A 22,442-nucleotide genomic window follows, 5' to 3' on the forward strand; every position below is an offset into this window, starting at 1 on the left:
CAGCACTGAAAATATTGTTGTTTGTTTTTCCCTCCCCCATCACCTCACCTCTGCAGGTCAGATACTCCGCTGATATACAAAGCTGTGCCAAGCTGGTTTGTAAGAGTGGAGCACATGGTGGAGCAGCTGCTGGAGAACAATGCCCAATGCTACTGGTAGTGTCTCCTGCTTATTTTATTTTTTTCTTTGCCTGGGGTGGGTTTATAGGAGGGCACATGTGTGTGCTGGAACTCTGCAAAGCTGTATTTCACTGTTAGTGTGCTATTTTCATACTTACATTCTGTCTTTCTGAGACAGTGTTACTGGAAGGAGGCTGGTAACCAGTTTTAAGGGGTGTTTTTATCTCAGGTTTCGCAAATGTGCCTCAAACTGGTAGAACATGGATACCCTTCTTGGCACCAACAGCTATAACCTGCCTGATTGCACATGAGCCCAATGTTTGCATGTGAACCTGTTTGTGCACTCTTCCTTTCTTTGCTAAGAAGGCATTCTTTGCTTGTGTAAAGTTCCAGTGAGAAATATATTTTAGAATATAAGTGAGGTTGAATAAGTAAAAGTGAAATACATCACAGAATCATTTAAGATATCCTCAAACCATGTTAACAATCCTCAGTGTGAGAGAAACTGCAAAGGGAAATCAAGCCATGGAAGCATGGAAGTACACAGTGAAGCCTACTGAAAGGGTCTACTAGAGAGAATAATTTAGGCAGTTAAACTCTGGATATATATTGTTCCAAATTAAACTGTTTTTCAGACAAGTTACTGTTCTGTTCATGTAGTGATTACACATCAGACTGGTTACTTTGTCATACATGCATTTGAAGAAAGAACCCCAGTACTCCCACTCTGACCCAGCCTTTCCCCAAAACACTTACAAAAGCCTCAACCCAACTGCCTTTGCTTGTGTAATGATTGAAAGTAAACTCGGTTTCAAAGGCTTAAAGACAAGTTCCCTACTAATGGCAAAAATGAAATCTTTGTCTATATCTTGGCAATGTGAAAATATTGGTGTGAGATGTACACAGAAAACAACAGCCAAGCTTTGGATAATTTAAACACCCTATTAAATCAGCAGTAAGAAGGAACCATGGGAACCATTTTGAAATCATGAGTTTATGGTGTGTTAGTAACAAAATGTCCTTGTCTGCTCCACCTCCATAACCTTTATGTTCACTTCCCCTCCTCTGGTACCTGGGAAGTTGAGACAAGTGGGGAAGTTGTAGAGGTTCCAGCCTCATTCAGTTATCCCGTGTGCCATTTGAGTTGTTGTTTAGCCTTTTCCACACAAGGACTGTAGGAGAATTGGTGTTCCACCACTGTGTGCCTCTGCTCAGTGACTGAAGAAATGTTGAAGAAGGTGACTCAACTTTCAGTGAACAATTGCAGGTGACGCAATTGTTGGACACTAGTTAGCAGTTAAATTCTCCATGAGCAGCTTTTGCATAACTGCTTATGTGCTACAAGCACTGTAAATATTGAAATGTGTGGGAAAAGTTAGTGTTCCATGATGTAGACTGTCCAAAAATGCTGCAGTGTTGGCTTGCTAATAAGCACATGCCCAGTCTGGAAATGTAAGGAGATTTTATAGATTAGTAAGTGTTGCTTTCTGTTTTCCATAACAGAACATACTGTGAGCCTTCTTTTGGGGGAAAAATAAGCTGGAGAGGGGGTGAAAGTGTTTGTTCTTAGCTTTAATTAGCTTTCTCAAGATGGTTTTACTGTTTTGATGGCTGATAGTAGACCTGCATACTTAATCTCCTCATGAACCTAAGAAAAATGTAATGATCCTATTAAGGAAGTGTTTGAATGGTTGAAATACTTTCTTCTTGAAGCTTTGCTTCTAGAAAAGCAAAACTAAGTGACCTCCACTTGTACAGGAGACATTAGTAAGAATTAGTAAACAGTTTGAACCCTACTTCATCTGCATATTTGGGTCTCAAGTGTCACTTCTTGAAGTGCTGAGTAGTGGGGATACAAGCGGAACCAAATGAGAGATCTGCCATTGCAAGGGTTGAGTGGGAAGACCAGGTGATTATATCAACTGGCAATAGTCAGCATGCTTGGAATTCAAATCACCTTTTGTCCTTCAGACAGTTCTTGAGTCTCAATGTAATTCTGTAGTTGAAGATAAAACTGATTCCTCAGGACTTCTCTCAAAGCAGTGTGGTCTTAAGAGACCTTGAGGATCTTTTTGTAGGGAATATGGCTGCTAGTAGAGGTGTATTATCACTAAATGATTGATACACATTGCCAGCAGGTGATTACATAATTCCTAGTTTGAATACTTGATGGCTTTTGTTACATAAAGATGAATTTTGAAATCTGGCTTTTTAAAAGACAAAGGCATGACTTTTAAGGCTTTCTTGCTATTCTCCACCCATGTCAGTCTTGTTTGGGGTTGATGCCTTCTTCAGTATTCATGTATTTATATTTTGGAGACTCCATCCTCACCAAAACCTACTTTTTGTTTTCTTTTGGAGAGACTTGGTCTCTGCAGGTGTCACAGGGATAATACTTAGCTTTTAAAAAAGCTATTTTTAGACTCTCTAGGGCTTCAGCATGTCCTGAAAAGGAGGAAATTTGGGATGATGCTTTTCAGACTATATTAACCTTTACAAAATGAGTTTGACTGCATTGCTTTTTTTATTCCTAGAAATGATGGGTAGGTATATTGTCCCTTCAGAATAGCTCTCTTTGCAGATATCCTTTTTGATGAAGTAGATTAAACATAGTGGGACAAACTTTGCAACTTGATTGCATTTCTAATGAGTTTTTTAATGAATTGGCCTGCTGATAAAGCCACAGTTATTCAGAATTTATTAAAGCCCATCACTGTGTCTTCCTTTTTCAAAATGAACCTAAGTGTAACTTTCAAGAGTCGTTACATGAGTCATGTGCTGATATTTTTGTAGAATCAGAAACCAGAAAACCCTCTTTTGTTTTTCTCTCACTTTTAGTCTGATCAGTGCAAAGTAACTTGTGCTGGATGTTGCTTGAAAATGCAGAATTGGAACAGTATTTGAGAGGCTGTGTCTCAGTCTTTAATCCAAGATCCCTTACTGGGTGTTATCTTTACCACACAACTGGCAGAAGAAACTATTTAAACTAAAAAAATGGGATTGTGTTTCATATTGAGACCTATTTCGAGGACCTACTGCTGAGATAAAGAGAGAGTAGTTCAACTGCTTGTACCACTCGGGGCTGTCAGACCTTGATTCCTCATTAGTTGATAGGGAGAAGTCAGATGCAACACCAAAGGTGGGTCTCTGGTTAAGTGACCTGGATTTCAGCCTGAATTGTTTTAACTGTCGTCTTACAGAATGATTTGTTTGAAAGAACCTTCCCCCCTCCACCTCAAACAAGTAAACCATGCCAAGTATAATCTAGGGCTAATTCCTGTCGTCACAGAGTTCCAGGTTGGTATAAATTGTGAATTTTTAAGTTATTCTAAAGAGTAAATTGGTGCACTTCAGAAACATGAAGTGCTGTAGCTCACACTTGTGGCAGTGTATGTAAATCTTTTGCACCTGCAGGCTGACAGAAGGGTTCTGTAGGCTCTGTGGTTTGTATTTCAATACCAGCTTTGAACTCTCTACTTTTACTTTTTAAAAACCTCCCTCACTTTAAAGTTCTGCCTCAGCAGCTGCTGAAAGGTTTATCTGAAACCATTGACGAGTTTCGACTGTTAGAGACTATTGGGCAGTTCTGACACTGTTTACAGAAGACATATAGCGCCTTAGTGAGTGGAAAAATGAGCAGCAGTGGGAGGAAGGCAGTGATAGAAGCCAGTAAGAGACTTCAAAGAAGCCCGGCCTTTTGTTCTTGCATCTTCTTGGCACTGAAGAATCCCAGCATTGTAATAGGGAGCTTGATGTGTATGTCCTTAGCTGAAAGTATCCTTTTTCTGACTTTGACTGTTAGTTCTTACTGAAAATACTACCCAGTAACATATCCAATAGGCCTTTTTGCCTGAATGGACCTTTCTGGTTTACAGAGTGTGAGTTTTGCATACATTTCCTGCTGTTCCTGTATGAGCACTCAAAGACCAAGTATTTTCTCATGCATCAAACATGTTAAATCTTTTGAGAAGCTTTTGATCTTGGTCTTCCTAATCTTCAACCAGACGCCTTCTCTGCTGAACAGCAGACTGTCTCCTGCCTTTTGAAAGGTGTGATTTGGCCACAAATGATGTCTGTCTTGTGTCATAAACCCAGAGGCCTGCTGGGTGTGCAGAAGATGGACTTTAGAGCCCATCTGCAGTGGAAAGCTAATGTTCTGCTAAACTTGTAATTTTTGTGTGGAGAGAAATCTCAGCCTGTAGCAGAGGCAACAGAATTTTAAGTTGTAACAGAATTGTTATGGAGAATATCAGTTACTGAGGCCTTTGTTTTCTTCCTTTTGCTTCTTTTAGGAATAAATACCCTAGGATATTTTCTTCCCTAGTTATCATTAATAAATACATCTCTTCTGAGCAGCTTTGTAGGTGTGTGTGTGCGCAGCTTTTTTCCTGTTTTTCCTTTAATATGACCATGCAGTTGTAACTCTTTTTTTTCCTCTCTCTTTTTAATCATTGCTCACACCTTTTCTTACTCAGGAGAGAGGTGGATAATAGGTTAGCTCTGGTCTCCAGTAGCAATTGTAAAGTGTAGAGCAACATGCACTCACTAGATGGCAACATATCCCGAGGAAAAATTCAAACCTGTGTCATGTCCTACCGTGGAAAGAGGAAAAAATTGCTGCAGTATTAGCCTTGTGTTTGTCTGATTTAGAGCAGTATAAGTCAAAAGGTTTCATTACTGACTGTTATCAGACATAGTTAAGTATTAGGGTGAATTTTGAGGCTTGTTCCAGTTGATTTTGGCTTGTCTTCTGTGGTGTTCTAATTGTGTTGTTTCCTCTCAAAGCCTCTCGAGCAGAGATTGCCAGTTGTGTCATGAATATAGCAGGTATCTCTTCAGTCCCAGTCAAGGGGCATCGTTGTGTGGTTCAAATATTAGCTTACTAAATAAAGACTCCAAGTGTCAGTACACTGAGCAATTACAGGATCATGTTCTTAGGCAGACTGCAGATCTCACTGCATGTGCAGTATGTTGACTGTCTGCTCCGGTCATAGGAATGCAAACATACTTAGATACAGAAATTGAAGTTAATCTGAAGTGGTAATGCTGTGGAGAAGTGCTTTGTAACTACAAAGGTGAAACTCTTCCCAAGGAAACTATGCAGAAAGAAAGTGAAGGCTTCATTTTTTTCCCCTGGATTTTTGCTGTCATCGATAAAATTAAGAATTTGAAGTGATTAGCATAGTGTCTGGGTCAGATATTAAAAAATCCTGCTGTGTTTTATTGATAAGAATATCATGAAATGGGAGGTTATGGCTTCAGTGAATGCTGCCGTGCCGAGCAGCTGCACGCCGCTGGCGCCAGGGCTGTGATGCAGTCTGCAGCAGCATTGCAGTCTCACGCCAAAGCGGGTGTTGCTATGGGAACCGGGATAAAGGAGTGCAGAAAAACACTGCTATCTCACAGTGATTGAAAACACAATTCATTTGGCAAATATAAACTGCATATAAGCAGAAAATTCTCTTTCTTAGGTGGAGGCAACCCGAACTTGTGCGGGGTGTGTGGTTGTGCACCGTTCTAATAAGCCTTTGTGAATTGAGGAGAAGGAGCCTGCTGCAGTGGAAATTCTGCATGCTTTGCAAACAGCTGACCTTTCCTCTCTTCTCCTTTCCTCCCTCCCGTCTCCCCCGATGCTTAATTAGGTCCATGATATAGATTGGCACTAATTAAAGTGTCAAAAGGGCATGAATAGTTGCTTATTTTATCTCCTTGAATTAAAAACCGTTAAAAATCAATTTGAGGGCATGATGAAATAGACTTGTTCTTAGAGCAAGTTAACATAATGGAATTGAAAACTTTGTCTTCTAAGAGTTGATTAATGTTTGAAAAGAAAAGCAAAGTTGACACCTAAACAAACAACCAAGCTGTTATGCTACAGATTTAAATAAATCTGTACCCATTGCTGGAGAGGCAGCACCTGGAGGGCTGTGTTCAGTTCCAGGCCTCTCACTTACAAGGACACTGAGGGACTGGAGTGTGGCCAGAGCCAGGCAGCGGAGCTGGGGAAGGGGCTGGAGCACAAGGGTGCTGGGGAGCAGCTGAGGGAATGGGGGTGTTGAGTCTGGAGAAGAGGAGGCTGAGGGGAGACAGCAGCACTCTCTGTGCAACTCCCTGACAGGAGGCTGTGATGAGGTGGGGGTCAGTCTCTTCTCCTCAGTACTGAAGACAAGAGGAAATGGGCTCAAGATGTCCCAGGGGAGGTTGAGATTGGAACTGAGGCAGAACATTCTTAGGGAGTCCCCAGCCCTGGAGATATTACAAAGCTGTGGAGCTGAGGTGCTGAGGGCCATGGGTTAGTGGTGAGCTTGACAGGGTTAGCTTAGTGGTTGGACTTGATGATTTTAAAGGTCTTTTCCAACCAAAATGGTTCTATATTTAGTTACATGATGTAGGATAACCACTTAATCAGCTTTGATTTTGCTGTTGTAACTCAGCTCTTTCCTGCAAGACTGACTCCCTCCTTTCCAGACAGGTATATGATTCCTGATTTCATGTATCTCTTAAAAAGTTACCAGCTGACCAAATGAAAAGATAGCTCTGAGACATCTCCTCAGAACCAAACCTATCAGATGCTGGGTTCTAATCTGGTATTAGGTTTCCTAATTCACACTGTTTGAGGTAGTAGTGTGTTTGTCAGCTTTATAGTCCAACTCTTATGGACTTCTTCTTCAAATATTTCATAAGCTAAGGTCTTCCTTCAGTTCATAATTATGGAATAAGTCTCATCCAATACATAAGGTTACTGTGGTTTTTCCAAGAATGTCATGAATAAAATGAGCTGGTGAGAAGAATGAATCATAGAATGAAGATTGGGAAAGGATCAGTATGTCTTTGTGTAACATCCCTGAACAGGTTTTAATGGTAAGTTGGTATTAAAACATATGAGGCTTCTGCTGTGGCTGTGTTTGGCAGCTGATGATGTCAGCAGTGATATTTGTGATTACAGAAAGGGAACGGTACTGCTTTGAGATAGAGTTCCTGTGTCCTGTGACTAGGGCAAGGTGAGCTGAGTCCTGGAGTCACACAGAGCACAGCTGAGCTTTGAAATGGAATGAGGAGTTGAATTCAGTGTTTACCATTGTGTTATGAGCATGAGAGAGATACTTCAAAATATATGTGCAGAAAAGGAACAGATGTCTTAGTCCTTCTACATTTCCTTCTCGATTATGTAACAATTTGGATTTTTATTGTCTCTTTGCATTGTGCACATTTCTCTTCTGGAGAAGAGACTCAGACAGCAAATATACTAATTTTAATTGATGCTCTTCCTTGTGTATTAATTGGTGATGAGGAGTCTCTAGATCAGCAGCCATGGTAACTCACTGTTGCTGCACTCCTTCGTGCTCTGAAATTGAAGACAGTCACTAATTCACTATTTTCAAGTCTGTGCCCACTTTACTTGACTGACTTGGATACTGAGTCAGAAGGCAAGGAAAACAGTTTCTGTTGTGATAAGCAAATAAATGTTGTTAAAGGGCTGGATTTTGTTTAGCTCTTCGTGTGATGTTTTTGCTTGTCAAATGGAATTTTTACTTCAGATTCTAAGAACATGAGTAGCTAAGAAGAAAGGGTGTTGGAGCTCACTGCAAAGGACTGAGCAGTGCACACATCTAGCAAAACTCCAAATCTGCTTAAAAAATAGGAACAGTCGCAAATGAACACACAAATTTGGGGCAAATTAATAATCATTGAATCACAGAATGGTGGGGATGAATGAAGGGACCTCTAAGGATCATCTAGCCCAATCCTGCAGCTCAAGCAGGTTCACCCAGATCAGGTCACACTGGAACACGTCCAGGTGAGTTTGAAAACAATATTCATCATCTCTAACTTGTTACAATAGCTTTGATCTTGGGAGAGTAAAATGGAAATTAACATTCAGACAGGTTGAAACTGATGTACTTTCATGCAAAAACTCTCTAGTTTATGACTTGACAAATCAATATTTATTTCTTTATGTTGTGGAGTTCAGCTCTCTGAACGTCTCAACTGCTGAATGGTCTCTGCTGAACGTCTCATCCTGCAGTTTATTTAGTGCACTACCCTGGCTGCCAAGAAAATAGAAATAGCTATTAGCCCACAGTATTCTACAGGCATGAATCAAGAGCTTCACAATTTGCTGAGGCAGCAATCTCCTTAACCTTGCTAAACGTTGGAGAAGTGTGAAATCCTGTCTGTGTCATTGTGCAGAGAAATTGGAAGGTCCAAACCAACACAAATTGCGGGCCGTTGGGAAATGAAAAGAGTGCTTCTAACAGTGTCATTTTAGGAGCTGCAGCATGATTGTGTTAGGAGAGAGGTTGCTGCTTTCATTTCACTTACAGCCTTGTGGAACTTATTTGATGCTAGAGCTTGACCTCTTCTGAGACCTGAATCTGTTGGGTGCCGTGAGTTGGCTGCTCTAAATGTGCTGTAGCACTGCTCACCTTGCTTGTCGCACTCAAATGGAAATCCAGTGGTCACCAGCATAAAACCAGCATTTGTGCTTTCAAGCTGAAGGGGGTTTGTGATAGATACCTGATTAATCATGAAAAGCAGGGATATTGGCATATGGGAAAGTTTTTCTTCATATATCTCTGTGTTGTAAAATAGGAATGTTGATGTGAGTGGTCTTTCATGTAGTTTTGTCTTTTGAACAATCTCTCTGCAAATTGAAGAATTCATTGCTTTGTGTATGTAGATGGAACAGTAAACCATGCTTCCTTAACTAATAATACATACCTGTGGCAGGATGCTAATCTTAATTAGACTTTAACAAGAGAGGTGTACCAAGAGAATGCTTAAGAGAAGAGGATTAAAAAGAAAAGGGAAAAAAAAACCTGTAGAAAACTAACCTGGAGTTGGTCAGGTGTTAATAACAACGTTATTGAGAATGCTCTGTTCTGTCTGCCCAGCCTAGTGAATATTTACATCAAAGATGCCTCTGACACTGCTGACTTGAAGAGAAAAAAACCCAGAAATCAGAGTGAGGTGTCTGTAGCTAAATCTAGTGAACTTAAATAAAGGAAATAGGCTGCAGTCTCAAAGAACTGTGTGACTGGCAAGGCTGTTCTGCACAGTCCTCTTACTTGTTGCCAGCTGGAGGCTGTATCTGCTGTTCAGTGGCTGGACAGCGTCTGGGTGGTGGTAAGAACCAATTGTTTTAAGTAACACTTTGTTTGAGTGATGGACTCAAAGTGTGTTTGAGAGACAGGCTCTTTTGATTTGATGGCTGTGTCGGTGTTATTTCTGCATTGCACCTCCTAAAGAGCCATAAATCATTGTTGCAAACGTGGTTGATAGTAGATGAAGTGGTTTGTGTTTTATGTTCCACTAAAAACTGGCAGCAGGATCAGACAATTTTGCCAGAAGAGGTAAATTATATGCTTTCATAGCTCAGAGAGAGAGAGAGAGAGAGATCACACCAAGTACGTTTTTGTGGTTAATGTCCACTTTGGGGATAAAATTAATTTTTCATGCGTGTTTTGAGGAGGCAGAGCCAAAACTCTCAGCATTTTAATGTCATTGGGGGATTGTTTCAGCCTCTAGCTATGTTAAATGGGACTAATAATTTCAGCTAATCAGTGTCTAACAACTTCTGAAAAATGGAAAGTAGTTTAGGAGTGAGGTAAAGAGAAGTTTTCCACATTAGTGGAATGTTAGGCAAATGCTAATGACCTCGGTACAGTTTCCACTCCTGTTTGGAGAGAGGGTCTCTTAAGGTCACCACAAAAAGCTAACAGTACCAACGCCTCCTCTAGACAGATTGTGAAAGCCTGTATATGTTTCTAAACTTCAGAGCAGGGATATGGATGTCATGTGAATGAAGCATTAGTTGCTTTTATATTACATTTTTGCATAAGAACTGTTACAGAAAATAACTGCAGCTTACTGAAAGGAGGTCTAGAAATAACTAGTGAAGCTATGGGGCTTTGGGGTGATATTTAGTGAGTCTTTTAATGGTGGTTTCTATCCACCTCAGACACCATCAGCATCAAGAAGCCTTCAGATCTCCATGTGACATCACCATGGGTAAAACTTTTAAAAGACTGGCTTTCATTTTCATCAGTAGATTCTGGAGGGATGCTCACACTTGTTTCACAAGCCTGCTGCTGCTGGGCCAAGTCCTGCCTTAGTGTGCCACATGAATCCATTCTTTTAATTTTTCCTCTAAAGGTTAAAAAAAATAAACCTCTAAACCTTTGTTACTCTTGGGACTGATCTGTGAGTAAAAATCATTCTTGTTAAAAAAGAATTGATAGAGGACCAAGAGCTTCAAAAAGAAAAAGGTAGAAGAGACCATATGTTTTCTGTAGTTTGGCTGTTCCTCTTCTAGAAACTCTGTGTCTCTACATTCAGCTCAAGCTTTGGGAAAGGCCCTGCTAAGTACACTGGAAACACCAAACCCAGGAAAGCTCTAACTCAGTTCTAGAGTATGTGTATTACTGTGTTCATTCACAGCTGCTGAGCATCTGTGATGCTGTCTTAAGGTTATTCTTCCCATGAGTTTTGTTTGAGTTTGATCTTCATAAATGCACCTTTAGGCATGAAGGAACTGTGTGTCTGACTTCAAAACCTGTTGCATTTCCTCGTTTGCTACATGCTTATTGTATGAACAGTTAATTATTTGTTTACCTCATACGAGACATCAATTTGTTGGTAACTGTCAGGCCATTTGGCCTGTCCAGGAATCAGGTTCTGATGTTCACCTCAGAGCTTCCATATGATGAAAACTTCTCTTTAACATCTTTCAGAGCCTATTAGTGGTCATAATGAGTTTTTAGCAAGTTTTGATAGTGGTCCCATGATTTGGGGAGTGGTCTGTGTTTTGGTTTCCAATCAGAGAATCAGAAGTGGAGACCGTAAATAGCATGAAAAGGCTCTTGCTCTTTCGTACGATATAGCAACCTTTCTCCATTCTCAAAGGCTAAAAAGTAATTTGCAGATGTCTGAGTGCCCATGCACAGTGCAAAATGTCTTCTGATGCTATTACTCCAGGCTTTTGAAACTTTGTGATTTCATTCATCAGAAACATCAGTAACTGTTGTTTTTTCTGTGTGTAAAATAAAGCAGCAGTATTGCCATCCACCCTTGGCCAGAGTCATCCAGTGGTGGGCTGCCCTGAGGGTTTGTGGCCATTGCTTCCTTTTGAATTAATCTGTGTTGCACAGGTTTTTACTGAGTTACTGTAGGGTAAACCAAACATGGTGATTTTCACTTCTATAGCTTACCTGGAGATCAAAGAAGGGCAGAAGAAATGCCCTTTGGCTGTCTTTGACAGCCTACAGGCCTGGCAGTAGCCACCACTGCAATTAACTTGGTTTTGGGGGTGAAATAAAGTATAATAATTCTTCCTAGCTGTCCTTTCAGTGGAATGCAGTGATCAAAAGAGCACTTTCCTTCTTTTCTGAACAGGGTTCCAGATTTTGTGAGGGAGAAGCGCTTTGGGAACTGGCTGAAAGATGCCCGAGACTGGGCTATATCTCGAAACCGATACTGGGGCACACCTATCCCCTTGTGGGTCAGTGATGATTTTGAAGAGGTGAGTGAGAAAACTGAAGCTGCCAGTTGACAAAACAGCTGTTTGCTTATATTGATAGACTTACATCTTTGACTACTGCAGTTCTATTGCTAGGTCTTAACAGCATATGTATATAATACATACCTGCATTTGTGTGCCTGTACATGTTTTCATTGCATTTGCTTGAAAGCTGCAAGCAGTTTCACTTGTGTTCTAGATTAGAGTTAATCTTAGTTTTCCTGGAAGAATTTTCAGAGATAGTGCATCTAATGGAAGTAACAAATGTGAGAAAATGGCAAGAGATGGATTTTTTCAGTCCTTTCAGCCTGCTTTGGAAATTCTGGTGGTTATTTCAAGCCGAATGAATTGCTGAAGGTGTAAAGGCAAGTCCACTACAGCAGAACAGTGAAAATATGTATTTGTAACGCTACAGATGTGAATGGAACAGACTGTAACAATGTGAATCTAGTGGAACGATGAAAGTGTATAATGGGAGTGCTAGAAATGAGTTTGCTGAAGGTGGAAGATACCCTGCAGTTGGTAGCATAAAGCTAACTGCCCAAGTGAATACTTCACGCTGTTTTGATGGCTGCTGTTTTCTAAGTTTCAAAACATTTAAGTTTTTAAACTATTTCTGAAGATAAATTTTTGTCTGTTTGTTTTTTATTGGCTTTTTTTTCTGCATGGGCTTGTATCATTAGCTGTGTTTAATAATTCTTCCTCATGCTGTAAATGGGAGATGGTAGTCAAAGTCGGGTGTCCATGAAGGTGAGTACTGATGGCAGCATCCCAAACTTCTGTTTTCGTCTCCCTTGATTTGAAAAAGTTGTACTTTTTGTTTCAGATGTGGAAGACCTCAACTTGGAAAATGTATGCTGGAAAAGTACTTTGTTGTCTTTAAGTGCACTGTTGCTTAGATGTGCACCATGAAGTATTTTTTATTTCCTCTTCATTGGAGATCTTGCTGATAGGCAGGGAGATACTAGGGGAGTGAGGGAGATACTCCTTGCAATTGCCGTTTATGTATCTCAGAAAGCCTTGGCATTTGAAATCTATTTATGCTATGAGAGTGTTTGTTTGTAAACTACTGGCAAACCAAGTGCTTCTGTCTCATAACAGTTAAAGTTTACTGTGTAACAGTTAAAGTTGAGTTTGAAGACTAATAGTTTATATGTAAAAATGTTGAACAAATTACAGATGGAGTCCCTTGCTTGGTATAGCAGTGTTTTGTCAGTAGAGAGAAGGCTCGGTTTTGTACTAAAGTATTTCAAGACTTCCTTCTACAGCTGAAAAAGATTGTGTGAAGGTTATGTTACTCCCACTCCTTGCCTCTATGAATACTTCATTTTCTGTCCAGTCTCCACATGTCTGTATTGCTGTGTGTACATTTGTTTTAGGTTTGATTTGTTTGTTTTTAATAACAGTATGATATACAGCTTGGAAGGTTGACCTTTCCTCTGAAATTAGCCGTAAATATTCCTCAGAGCTTAGTGTTCTGAATAATCATCAAAATGCCAACAGATCTGTTATTTTTATCTCTAGATGTTACATTCTTCTGTTTAGAGTCTAAATGACATACTTAAGCAGTTGAGTATGGCTTCTGGATCATGCTGAATTTCAAGTGAGGGTTTTCTTAGTATTCACTCTCTTTTTATGCATGTGGGATGTAACTTAAGAACCCAACACTATTGGAATTGATGTGGAATTTGAGGCCTAAGTAACATCTGCTCTCATATAGTAAATAGGATTCACTCAAAACTTCCTGACTTCAGTTGTAGTGCAGCCTAATGCCATGTGACATTGCAGAGCCTCCTGCTGGTGTCTTGTTCTCCAAGGAACACTTTGTTGCATGCAATCACGCTGTGCGTATTAAATCTTGGAGAAGTAAGAGTTCCTTATTTAATATACACTAAGGTGAATTAATTGGTATTAAAGTGAATTTCATTGCATATCCATATCTGCTTTCCCACAGTTTTATTTTAGCTCTTATCTTGGTTTTATTTTAGCATAATTATGAGGTAGAGATGCATAATGGAAGTTAAATTTTGAAGCTTGTGTTTATTGCCACGTTTTTGCAGACAGTCTATCATTTTAAGCTCTCAGAATGATTGCTTCATTGGAGGAACACATCTCATTTGGATTAGATAATAAAAGTTTCTAATATAGCACCCAAGTTGATGAAGCAGAGTTAGGCTAATTTTATAGGACTTGCTAAAAGCAAAGCTATAGCATTAAGTATTCAGTGATGTTGCAGACATTCTCTGATTGTTTCATTCCTTGTCACTCATGTAAACTGTTAACCCTTCTCTAGCTTTGGTGCACTCAGTCCTGCATAACAGATTTGGAACAAGTGGACTCTGGCTGTGCTGTCCTTCAGAGTGAGGGAACTTCTTTAGATGTTTCTGGTCTGCTTTGAGGCTGCATTAGGAATTGCACTTTCAGCTGACCTTAGCAGTTCTTTCTTTTTACTCTTCAGAAAATGCTTTCTAAAGATCCCAGAATGTCTTGCTGATATACTGATACACCACATGGACTTTTTTCTTTCTATGGATAATCCTTTTTCTTTGATTATAGATACTTAACAGAACTCCAATGACAAATCAATAAAAGCTAACATTTTTATTTAATAGGGCCAGCAGAACTATGTCCCAGAAACATTGAGGTCCACAAGTGCTGCTGCATGTCTTTATTCTTCCTATTTACTTGGATAATCCTGGATATAATGCTAGTGTTCATTTCATTAGAAGTATTTAACCTTGACCTTTGACTTCACATTGTCACAGTGATGCTGAAATGGGGTTGAACAGCCCTGAGTCCCAGGCTCTTGATTTCAATCTCTGCTCTCAGCTATTAAGTGGTGATGTAGCTGGCTTTGTAATTGATGTGGCTGAATAAGAAAATGGAGGAACAAGTGACTGATAGGCAAAGGGGACAGGGTAATAAAATAGACATTGCTATTGAAGAAATATATTCAAAGCAATAGCTTTAACTGTTCTGTGCAGAAATGAGCGGGTGCGGCCTAACGAGGGATCGGATTTGGTTTGAACCTACTTGCTGTGCTGTTCTTGTGCCTTCAATAATCTGAGGAGCTCCACTCTTCTGACAGTCTTATTCACTATGGGGATGTGTGCCTTCCTCTCATGACTGTTAGATTTTTTTGTGTGGGCCTGGGGTTATTTCTTTCATGACTGTGTTCTGCTGGGGGCAGTTCTGTTAGTGCATCCAATATTAAGAATTATACTCGAGTCTTGAAATGTTTGATTCAGAAATCAACAACTAATGGGCAGCTTTTAAGCCAGAACGTAGCTTGAAAGTGATTCAAATATTAAGGTTAGTGAAGATGAAGCAATCGGTGTGTCCCAGGGTATTTTTTTACCTATTCTTCTATTAAAACCTGTTCTTCCAGCAGCAGTGCTGAACTAAGCACCTGCTGCCTGCTTGCTTGAGCTTGTACAATTGCTTATGGGGCCACATGGTGAATGAAGAACAGATCTGGGTTAAAAATAGTTTCTGGATAAAGGCATATTTTTAACTGGGATCAATCCCCTGGTGTGGTTTGCAATGCAAACTGCAGACTGTTGTGCTTGACTATGATAATCATTGTAATGCTTCGCTTCCTATAGAAAAATGAGACAGATAAGTAGTGAAAACATCACATTACAAAAGTACTTTCACAAGAAAAGCTGGTGATGAGCAATGCAGATCAGCAGTTGAATCAGACTAGGCAAAATCACGGCTTAAAAACCAAATCAGACTGAGTTTCTGTCTTCTCTGTAATTCATGACAGCTTTTTGGAATTAAGTACACCAAAACTTTTTTGTTAGTCACAATTTCTGTATGTATACATATGCATCTATTTAAGACTAGCTATAGGAATTGAACAGTATGCTGACTTGCTGCCACTTAGAAAATGATCTGATGTGCAAAATGTCTTGCCTGCTTACAGCTGTAACTCCTTCCCTGTCACGTCTGTCAAAACCCATCGCTTTCCATAGCAATACTGAATTGGCCTGATAGCATGTGGGACTGGATCCCCAGACTCCAGAGCTGTATTGTGAATCCTGCCAGATGAGAGATGGCCACAGGGCTCTGGAAGGGTCAGAATGTTGAGCAAAGCTTTCTTTGTGTTTCTCCTTCCCTCCTACATACAGTTTTTCATCATTTCATGATTTCATGATGTCGATGCAAGCTTGTAGCTGAAACAATTTGCTTTTTTCTTGGGTGATGTGTTGATGCAATAAACCCAAGAGAAGTGTCTGTACATTTAACATCCCCTTTGTTAGCTGTGATGCTTTTTTTTTCTTTAAGTAAGATGCCATTAATATAAGCACTTCAGTGTACCTGGGATGGAACACTTGTACTCAGTTATGAGCAGTTTAGCCACTGACCTTAGCTTCATGAGAGGAACTGGAATCTGAAACTCCTACCTCTGTAAAAGTCAGGATCATTGAAGGTGATTGTGTTATGTGTTTTTTGAAACAAACAAAAAAACCACTCCCCCCACCCCAAATATTAACCACAAAACCCACCATTTTTTATATCCAACGAAATATTTGTTCTTTGAAGTCACAATTATTTTGACATGAGTTGTATTAAATCAGGGTAATGATCTCTAACATCATTTGCTGCTTTGCTAGATTGAAGAAGGGCACCTTATGCAACAGTTTTGTTGCCCTTTCAGCCATATGAGCCACTTTAGAAGATACTGACTGACCTACAAGTCTCTTGCCTAGTGTTTAAAAAAATTCTCACTGTGTGGAAGTAACTGACTAAATTTCTGGAGTATCTCTTACAGGTAGTTTGTATTGGTTCGATGGCAGAATTGGAAGAGTTGTCTGGAGTGAAAGTCACTGATCTCCATCGAGAAAGGTCAGTCACAGACACTGTTAACTAGTTACTGAAAACAGTTGAGCAGACATAAAAAACATTGCTCTTCATAGAATCACAGAATCATAGAATGTTAGGATTGGAAGGGACCTTTAGAGATCATCCAGTCCAAACCCCCTGCAGAAGCAGGTTCACCTACATCAGGTCACATAGGAATGTGTCTTTGTTGCCCAAACCCCAGGGAAACAGAGCTAGGGATCATAGAAACGTAGGAAGAAGACTTGTGGTGAACATGTATGAATTTATCTCTCTTCTGTCTTGGACACTATTAATAAAATCAAACAAACAAAATCTCTAAAATAACTTTAAATTATAAATATGGGCAAAGGAAACACTGACCTTTTTAAAGAGTCGTCAAAATTAGAGCTCAAACTGCTGTCCTACCTAATAGGCAAACTAATATGTACTATTAACTCATTATTTATTCATTAGAATTTGTTAATCTTTTTCTGTTCCACAGTGTTGATCACATAACTATCCCTTCACGTCGTGGCAAGGGCTCACTGCGCCGGGTCCCTGAGGTGTTTGACTGCTGGTTTGAGAGTGGGAGCATGCCTTATGCACAAGTCCACTATCCATTTGAAAACAAAAAAGAATTTGAAGATGCTTTCCCTGCTGACTTCATCGCAGAAGGCATTGACCAAACCCGAGGATGGTAATTTTCTACCACTTTATTAAGTGATATTATTGCCTCCTATGATATTATTGCCTGATTCAGCTGTAATAGTGTTGTATAGATAAGTGTATGGTTTCATTTTGTCAGTAAAATGCAAGATGTTCTAAAGCTTGGTGGCAAAAATGTTGCAGAGAGGAGACATGTCAGCAAGAAATCTTCCTGGCTTTTGTGGAAAATATCATTAGATAGTGGGGCAGATCTTTGGCCTGGTAAAGTAGAATCAGCAGCTGAGTTATCCTAGAACTTGAGTTATCTGTGGGAAACAGCAGCAATTGAGTCAGTTGAAATGGAAGTCCATGTTTTGAGGATTTAAAGTCACTATATAGGCCAGTGATTGTTACCCTCGTGGTTAAATTCGAATGTTGGTTTTAGATGAGTGAGGTGAAAACCAAATTAAGTCTGACCTAATCATAGGATGGTGGGGTTGGGAGGTACCTTTACAAATCATCCAGTCCAACCCCCTGCAGAAGCAGGTCCCACCTAGATCAGGTCACACAGGAACGTGTCCAGGCAGGTCTTGAAGCCCTCCAAGGAAGGAGCCTCCACACCCTCCCTGGGCAGCCAGATCTTATAATTTACAGAAGTATAATTTTCTAAATATAAATGTCACCTGCTTATTCAATTCCTCTCTGGATAAATGCTTTGTCAGTCATTGATGAAAATGTTTGTCTAATGTCAGATTTTCTCAGGGTGATGTTCTCATACATACGTACATGCATATGTTTTACATGTCACAGAATCACAGAATGGTGGGGGTTGGAAGGGACCTTTAGAGATCATCCAGTCCAACCCCCTGCACAAGCAGGGTCACCTAGATCAGGTCACACAGGAACATGTCCAGGAGGGTGTTGAAGACCTCCAAGGAAAGAGCCTCCACAACCCCTCTGGGCAGCCTGTGCCAGGGCTCCCTCACCCTCACAGTGAAATATGTACGATTTAGGTTTGGCATTTTTAAGTGTTTATTGTATTTTTGAAGTTTGAGGTTGGCTGTGGACACTGACAGATTTTTAAGAGGAATTTTTGTGTTTTCTAGAACAGTACATTTGCCTGTGTACAGGTGGAACTCTTCCACCCAGTAACTATTAGAGTGGAATAAGTTAAATTCCTCTGGAGCATATTTGTCACCTACCCATGCTCACTCCTTTACTTCACCACAAACCAATCAACTCAAACAAAGCCATGAGAGCTGGTATGTCAGTAAGATTATATATACTCTCAAAGCCACGAGGTTTGAGCATGGAAACATTTGAAGCATGATACTCATTCAAAAGGTGTTTCATGAATATAAGGAGGAGTTTCCTTTCTTGTGATCCAAAAATCTCTGTGGGCCTTCGAAAGGGAAGTTATGTTTGCAAGTCTGGAAATTAGGGAGGGATGATTTAAGTCTCACTTAGGACTCCTTGTGGTATGTGAAATACTTGTCAGAATATTGCTGCACATGACCTACTTAGTGCTGTGCACAATGTTTGTAATGGGTCCTCAAAGCAGGACTTACATAGGTGGCATTTAGTGGGAACTGAAGAGCGTAGTTCAAACTGTCCTCTTGCACATATAGAGGGGTTTTTTCCTTCTTTCTTTCCTTTTTGCCCCCAAAAATAATCTTTATTAGGCCATATGTTTGTGTTGATCTTTATCTTCATGGTCTCCACAATTGTATATCCCAGCTCATTCAGTCATGGAGCTTTTCAGCGTTGGTATCCAAGTGAACACTCTTGAGTTGTGTGAGACCCAGCAGCAGAGGGGCAGAGTGATGGCGTTTGCAGGTCACTGTTTTGTCCTGGCTGCTCTTCCAGCAGTGTTGGATCCAGTATATACAGTGAACTCTACATTCATTTATTGAGTTATTTTTCCTTCCTGTTGCATATAGTGTGTGGATATGGCACTGTTGATTTGACAAAGGCTAATGTAAGAGATCTTAAATGGAAAAGAAATGTATGGAGAAATACCCTATATGATATTAAAATAATACCTTTCTCGTCTTGAGGATGAGGGATAGGTTTTGCTTATCTAGGAGAAAAATGGCTTAGTCCACATCAGCTGTGCTTTGGGGACTAAGGGAGGCTGGTACAGTGTTAGAATGAAGAAGGAACAGAGAAAAATAGCTTGAAAAGTTCTAATGTGTATGATTCCATGTGTTAGCCTTTCTGCAGCATTGTTCATAATGCCTCTGAGGGAAGAATTAAAAACTTGGTTTTCCCTTCTTATTTATTCTTTCTATCTGAGAAGTATTAGAGAATTGTGATGCTGGTGTTTGGTTTGGTGGGTTTCTTTTGGAGGAGGGTGCTTGGGTTGTTTTGTTGACATGATAAAGGCTTAGAAAATGCATGCAAAGGGCACAGTCAGAACCTGGATTTTGTGAGATGCTTTCTATAAAGAGATGCTTTTTATAAAGATAAAGGGACATTTATTGTAATTTAGATGCCAAAACTTTATAACAGATTAAAAAAGATGTGATGCCAGATAATAATTCTTATACTGTGCAAGGGAGCTACTGAAGTGTAGAAGCTGAGCAGAATTAAAATGGGTTTGGAATTTCTGTGTGGATACAAAGCCCGTTCCTCAGAGTTACAATTACAGTACAAATATAGGAGGAATGATGAATTTTAGGTTTCAGGGTTTAGATCTGTGCTATTGGGATGTCACAGTGGATTATGTGTCTCTCCCTTACCGTAGTGTTGATTTCAGCGCTATCCTCTGAAGCAGGTGTGGGAGACATGACAGATGAAAAGAGAAGTCTGATGTCATATGCAACCAGTGAAACTTTCCAGTGCCAGGGAAGATGTTATCTGTAATTTTTACACAAGTTGACTTTTCTAATTGTGTGATATTAATCTAAACGTGAATGCAGTGCGACATCCACATCCACTAACTGTTGTGTTTCTGGGTCATAACACACTTTCCTTTCTTAAATAGTAAATGTAGCCTGTGGGTAAGTGGCTTCTTTGCCTTTCCTTAGTAGTCTAAGCTGAATCTTCTCAGTGACACAACTGAAGAGAGCCCGCTGCTGGGCTGTTTACTGAGGGCAACGTGCGAATGTTTCCCAGCACAGCTGGAGTAGGTTACTTTGTGTTTTTAACGTCAGCCTGAGAGTTGCTGTAAGTCTTCACCATACCTAAGTCTGTCTCATCTGTTGGTGCGTGGAACATCAAAACACTTGCCTAAATACATGATGCTTATACATTTCCCCCAGTGCCCATGGGTGTTGATAAGCTGCTGCTTTGATGACAGCGAGTGCCCTGTGATTTGCTGAAGGACACTTTGTGTTGTGAATGAAGGAATGAAGATGTGAGGTGGTGGGGTTTTGTGAAGCTGTCTCAGGCTATTCTTAGGAAGTTTCTCATTCTTAAAACTGTTGAGCCTTTAGTTACCTTTCCCTAAGTCTTGGGAAGAATATGCGATTACTTTGAAGAGAAGACACGTGTATCTTTCCAGCAGAATGGCAGCACAATACCAGGATATGCTTAAGTGAACAATAGACTGATGAGTTCTGAAGCGTTGATGGCAGGGGATCTGAATTGGATTTGAAGCACGCTGTATAAAGTGTTAACATCCCGAATGAAGATTGGGTTTGTGTCAGGTTGGAGACTGCAGCTGCTGTGAAGTGGGGACTGGCTCAGGAGGTGAATGTCTGGTGGCTTCTGCTTGACTCAACAGAGAAGGGGAGAAAGTCAAGTGAGAGAAGGGAAAAATTATTGTGACCAAAGTGATGAGCCAGGAGCGTGATCCTTCCACATGGGTATGAGAAAGAGATGAATTATATTTTTGAAGGCTACAGGAGTGGCAGTCCAGACAGATATGTAACACATACCCTATCTAATATGTAGAGAGATGCAACAAGATTGACAGCTGTGGTCAGAATGTGATGGTCTACAGGGAAAATTTGCAGCTGAAGGTTTTTGGCATGAACTACTGGATTAGGCATTTACTCACAATTGTTCAAGACAGGAGAAAACAGGCAGGGACTGCTTTTATTCCTTTATGGGGGGAAGTGGAAGAGGAGAGAAGAGCAAAGAAGCAGACATCTTTCTCTGTGGGGTTAAGATTTAGGGTTTTTTACTGGGTTTTTTTGGCTGACAACTGCAAGGGCATAACCAGAAGCAGACTGAGATTTGGTGAATGGAAGATGAAACAACAGAGATAAATTGAGGAAGCTGACAGAAACGTGTCTATAGATGAGAAATTTCAGAGATAAAAGACAGAGAGTCATTCCTTCAAAATATTCTGAGTGGCTGAGGTGGTTTTGTTTGTTTAAAGGATAATCTAAGAAAGAATGGGAAGAGTTATATTAGAGTGGTGTGTAAACCAGAGGATCCCAGGATCTCAAAGACAGTCTTGTAAGTGTCATTAAGGAAGATAACTCACTGCTGAGGCCCACTGGCTTGGCCTATGCAAATAACACAAGATTGGTGAAAAGTTGTCAGATGTATTTTTTCAGTGCCTGTGGTCCCTCTGTACAATTTCCCTAACAGAAAGACTGAAATCTCTTCTGTTTGGTTCTGTTTGGTTCTTTTTAATTGCCAATGCACCTGATACGAGAATTTGCAACCAGTTTGCAGATGGGAGTTTGTCAATGAGGCACCTTCATACTAAATACTAAGGAAGTACTGCTGTGTTTATAATGAACTGTCAGTCTTGTTGGCTTGAGGTGTCAGTCATCTGAGTAAATGCTCAGATGTTTGTGTTAAAAGGTTTCCTTAGGAAGGTTAAAAATGAAGATGAGGACTTTGAGTGCATGTGTTTGTGTGCAGGTGGAGGCGTGTTGGTTAAGTTTTACACAATCACAATGCAATTTGTTGCAGAGAATTTGAATCCTGCAGTGTGAATTGAGGTCGATTTTAAGAGTTAAAAGCCTGAGAGAAGAGAAGCATCAGGGTTGTCGTGCAAGCCACCTAATAAATGCAGTAATGCACACAGCACCCTTTGGACCCTCAAGTGTCAGAATAAGGCTTTTGCACTTACGGCACTTTTTTGATAACAGCAACTTTGAAATGCACAGGTGGACTTTTTTTTCCTCTTCTCTTTCCTGATAAAGAGTTTCTCTGCTATATCTTCATGCAAATGCATAGTTCTGAGGCATAACCTCCTGTGCCTTACTCTAAATCAATTAACTTTTGTGTAGTCATCTCTTGCTTTAGGGTTGCTAGGCAATCCTCAGTGTGATACTTTTTTAGCCAGGAAAGCTGTGGCCCACCCTCCAGTTACTTTTAAGAAAGTAATTACCAGCAGCGCAGCTACAGAAGCTCATATATACCTCCACTGG

At 40.2% G+C, this 22,442-nt stretch overlaps 1 protein-coding gene across 6 annotated transcripts in view; it reads left to right on the forward strand.

Moving 5' to 3' along the window:
• The window catches only part of IARS1 (isoleucyl-tRNA synthetase 1), a 113,545-nt gene that overhangs the window by 43,388 nt on the left and 47,715 nt on the right, over window positions 1–22,442 (forward strand). For all 6 annotated transcript variants that reach the window (XR_009819782.1, XM_062008105.1, XM_062008104.1 and 3 more), the window contains 4 exons: window positions 57–155; window positions 11,514–11,640; window positions 16,415–16,488; window positions 16,967–17,161. Coding sequence is in view for 5 of the 6 variants with exons in the window: in XM_062008105.1 (XP_061864089.1) it covers window positions 57–155; window positions 11,514–11,640; window positions 16,415–16,488; window positions 16,967–17,161 (495 nt within the window). In the remaining variant the exon portion in view is untranslated. The remainder of the gene's footprint in view (window positions 1–56; window positions 156–11,513; window positions 11,641–16,414; window positions 16,489–16,966; window positions 17,162–22,442) is intronic.

This window comes from Colius striatus, chromosome 15, assembly GCF_028858725.1.
Source record: "Colius striatus isolate bColStr4 chromosome 15, bColStr4.1.hap1, whole genome shotgun sequence".
Classification (NCBI taxonomy): domain Eukaryota; kingdom Metazoa; phylum Chordata; class Aves; order Coliiformes; family Coliidae; genus Colius; species Colius striatus.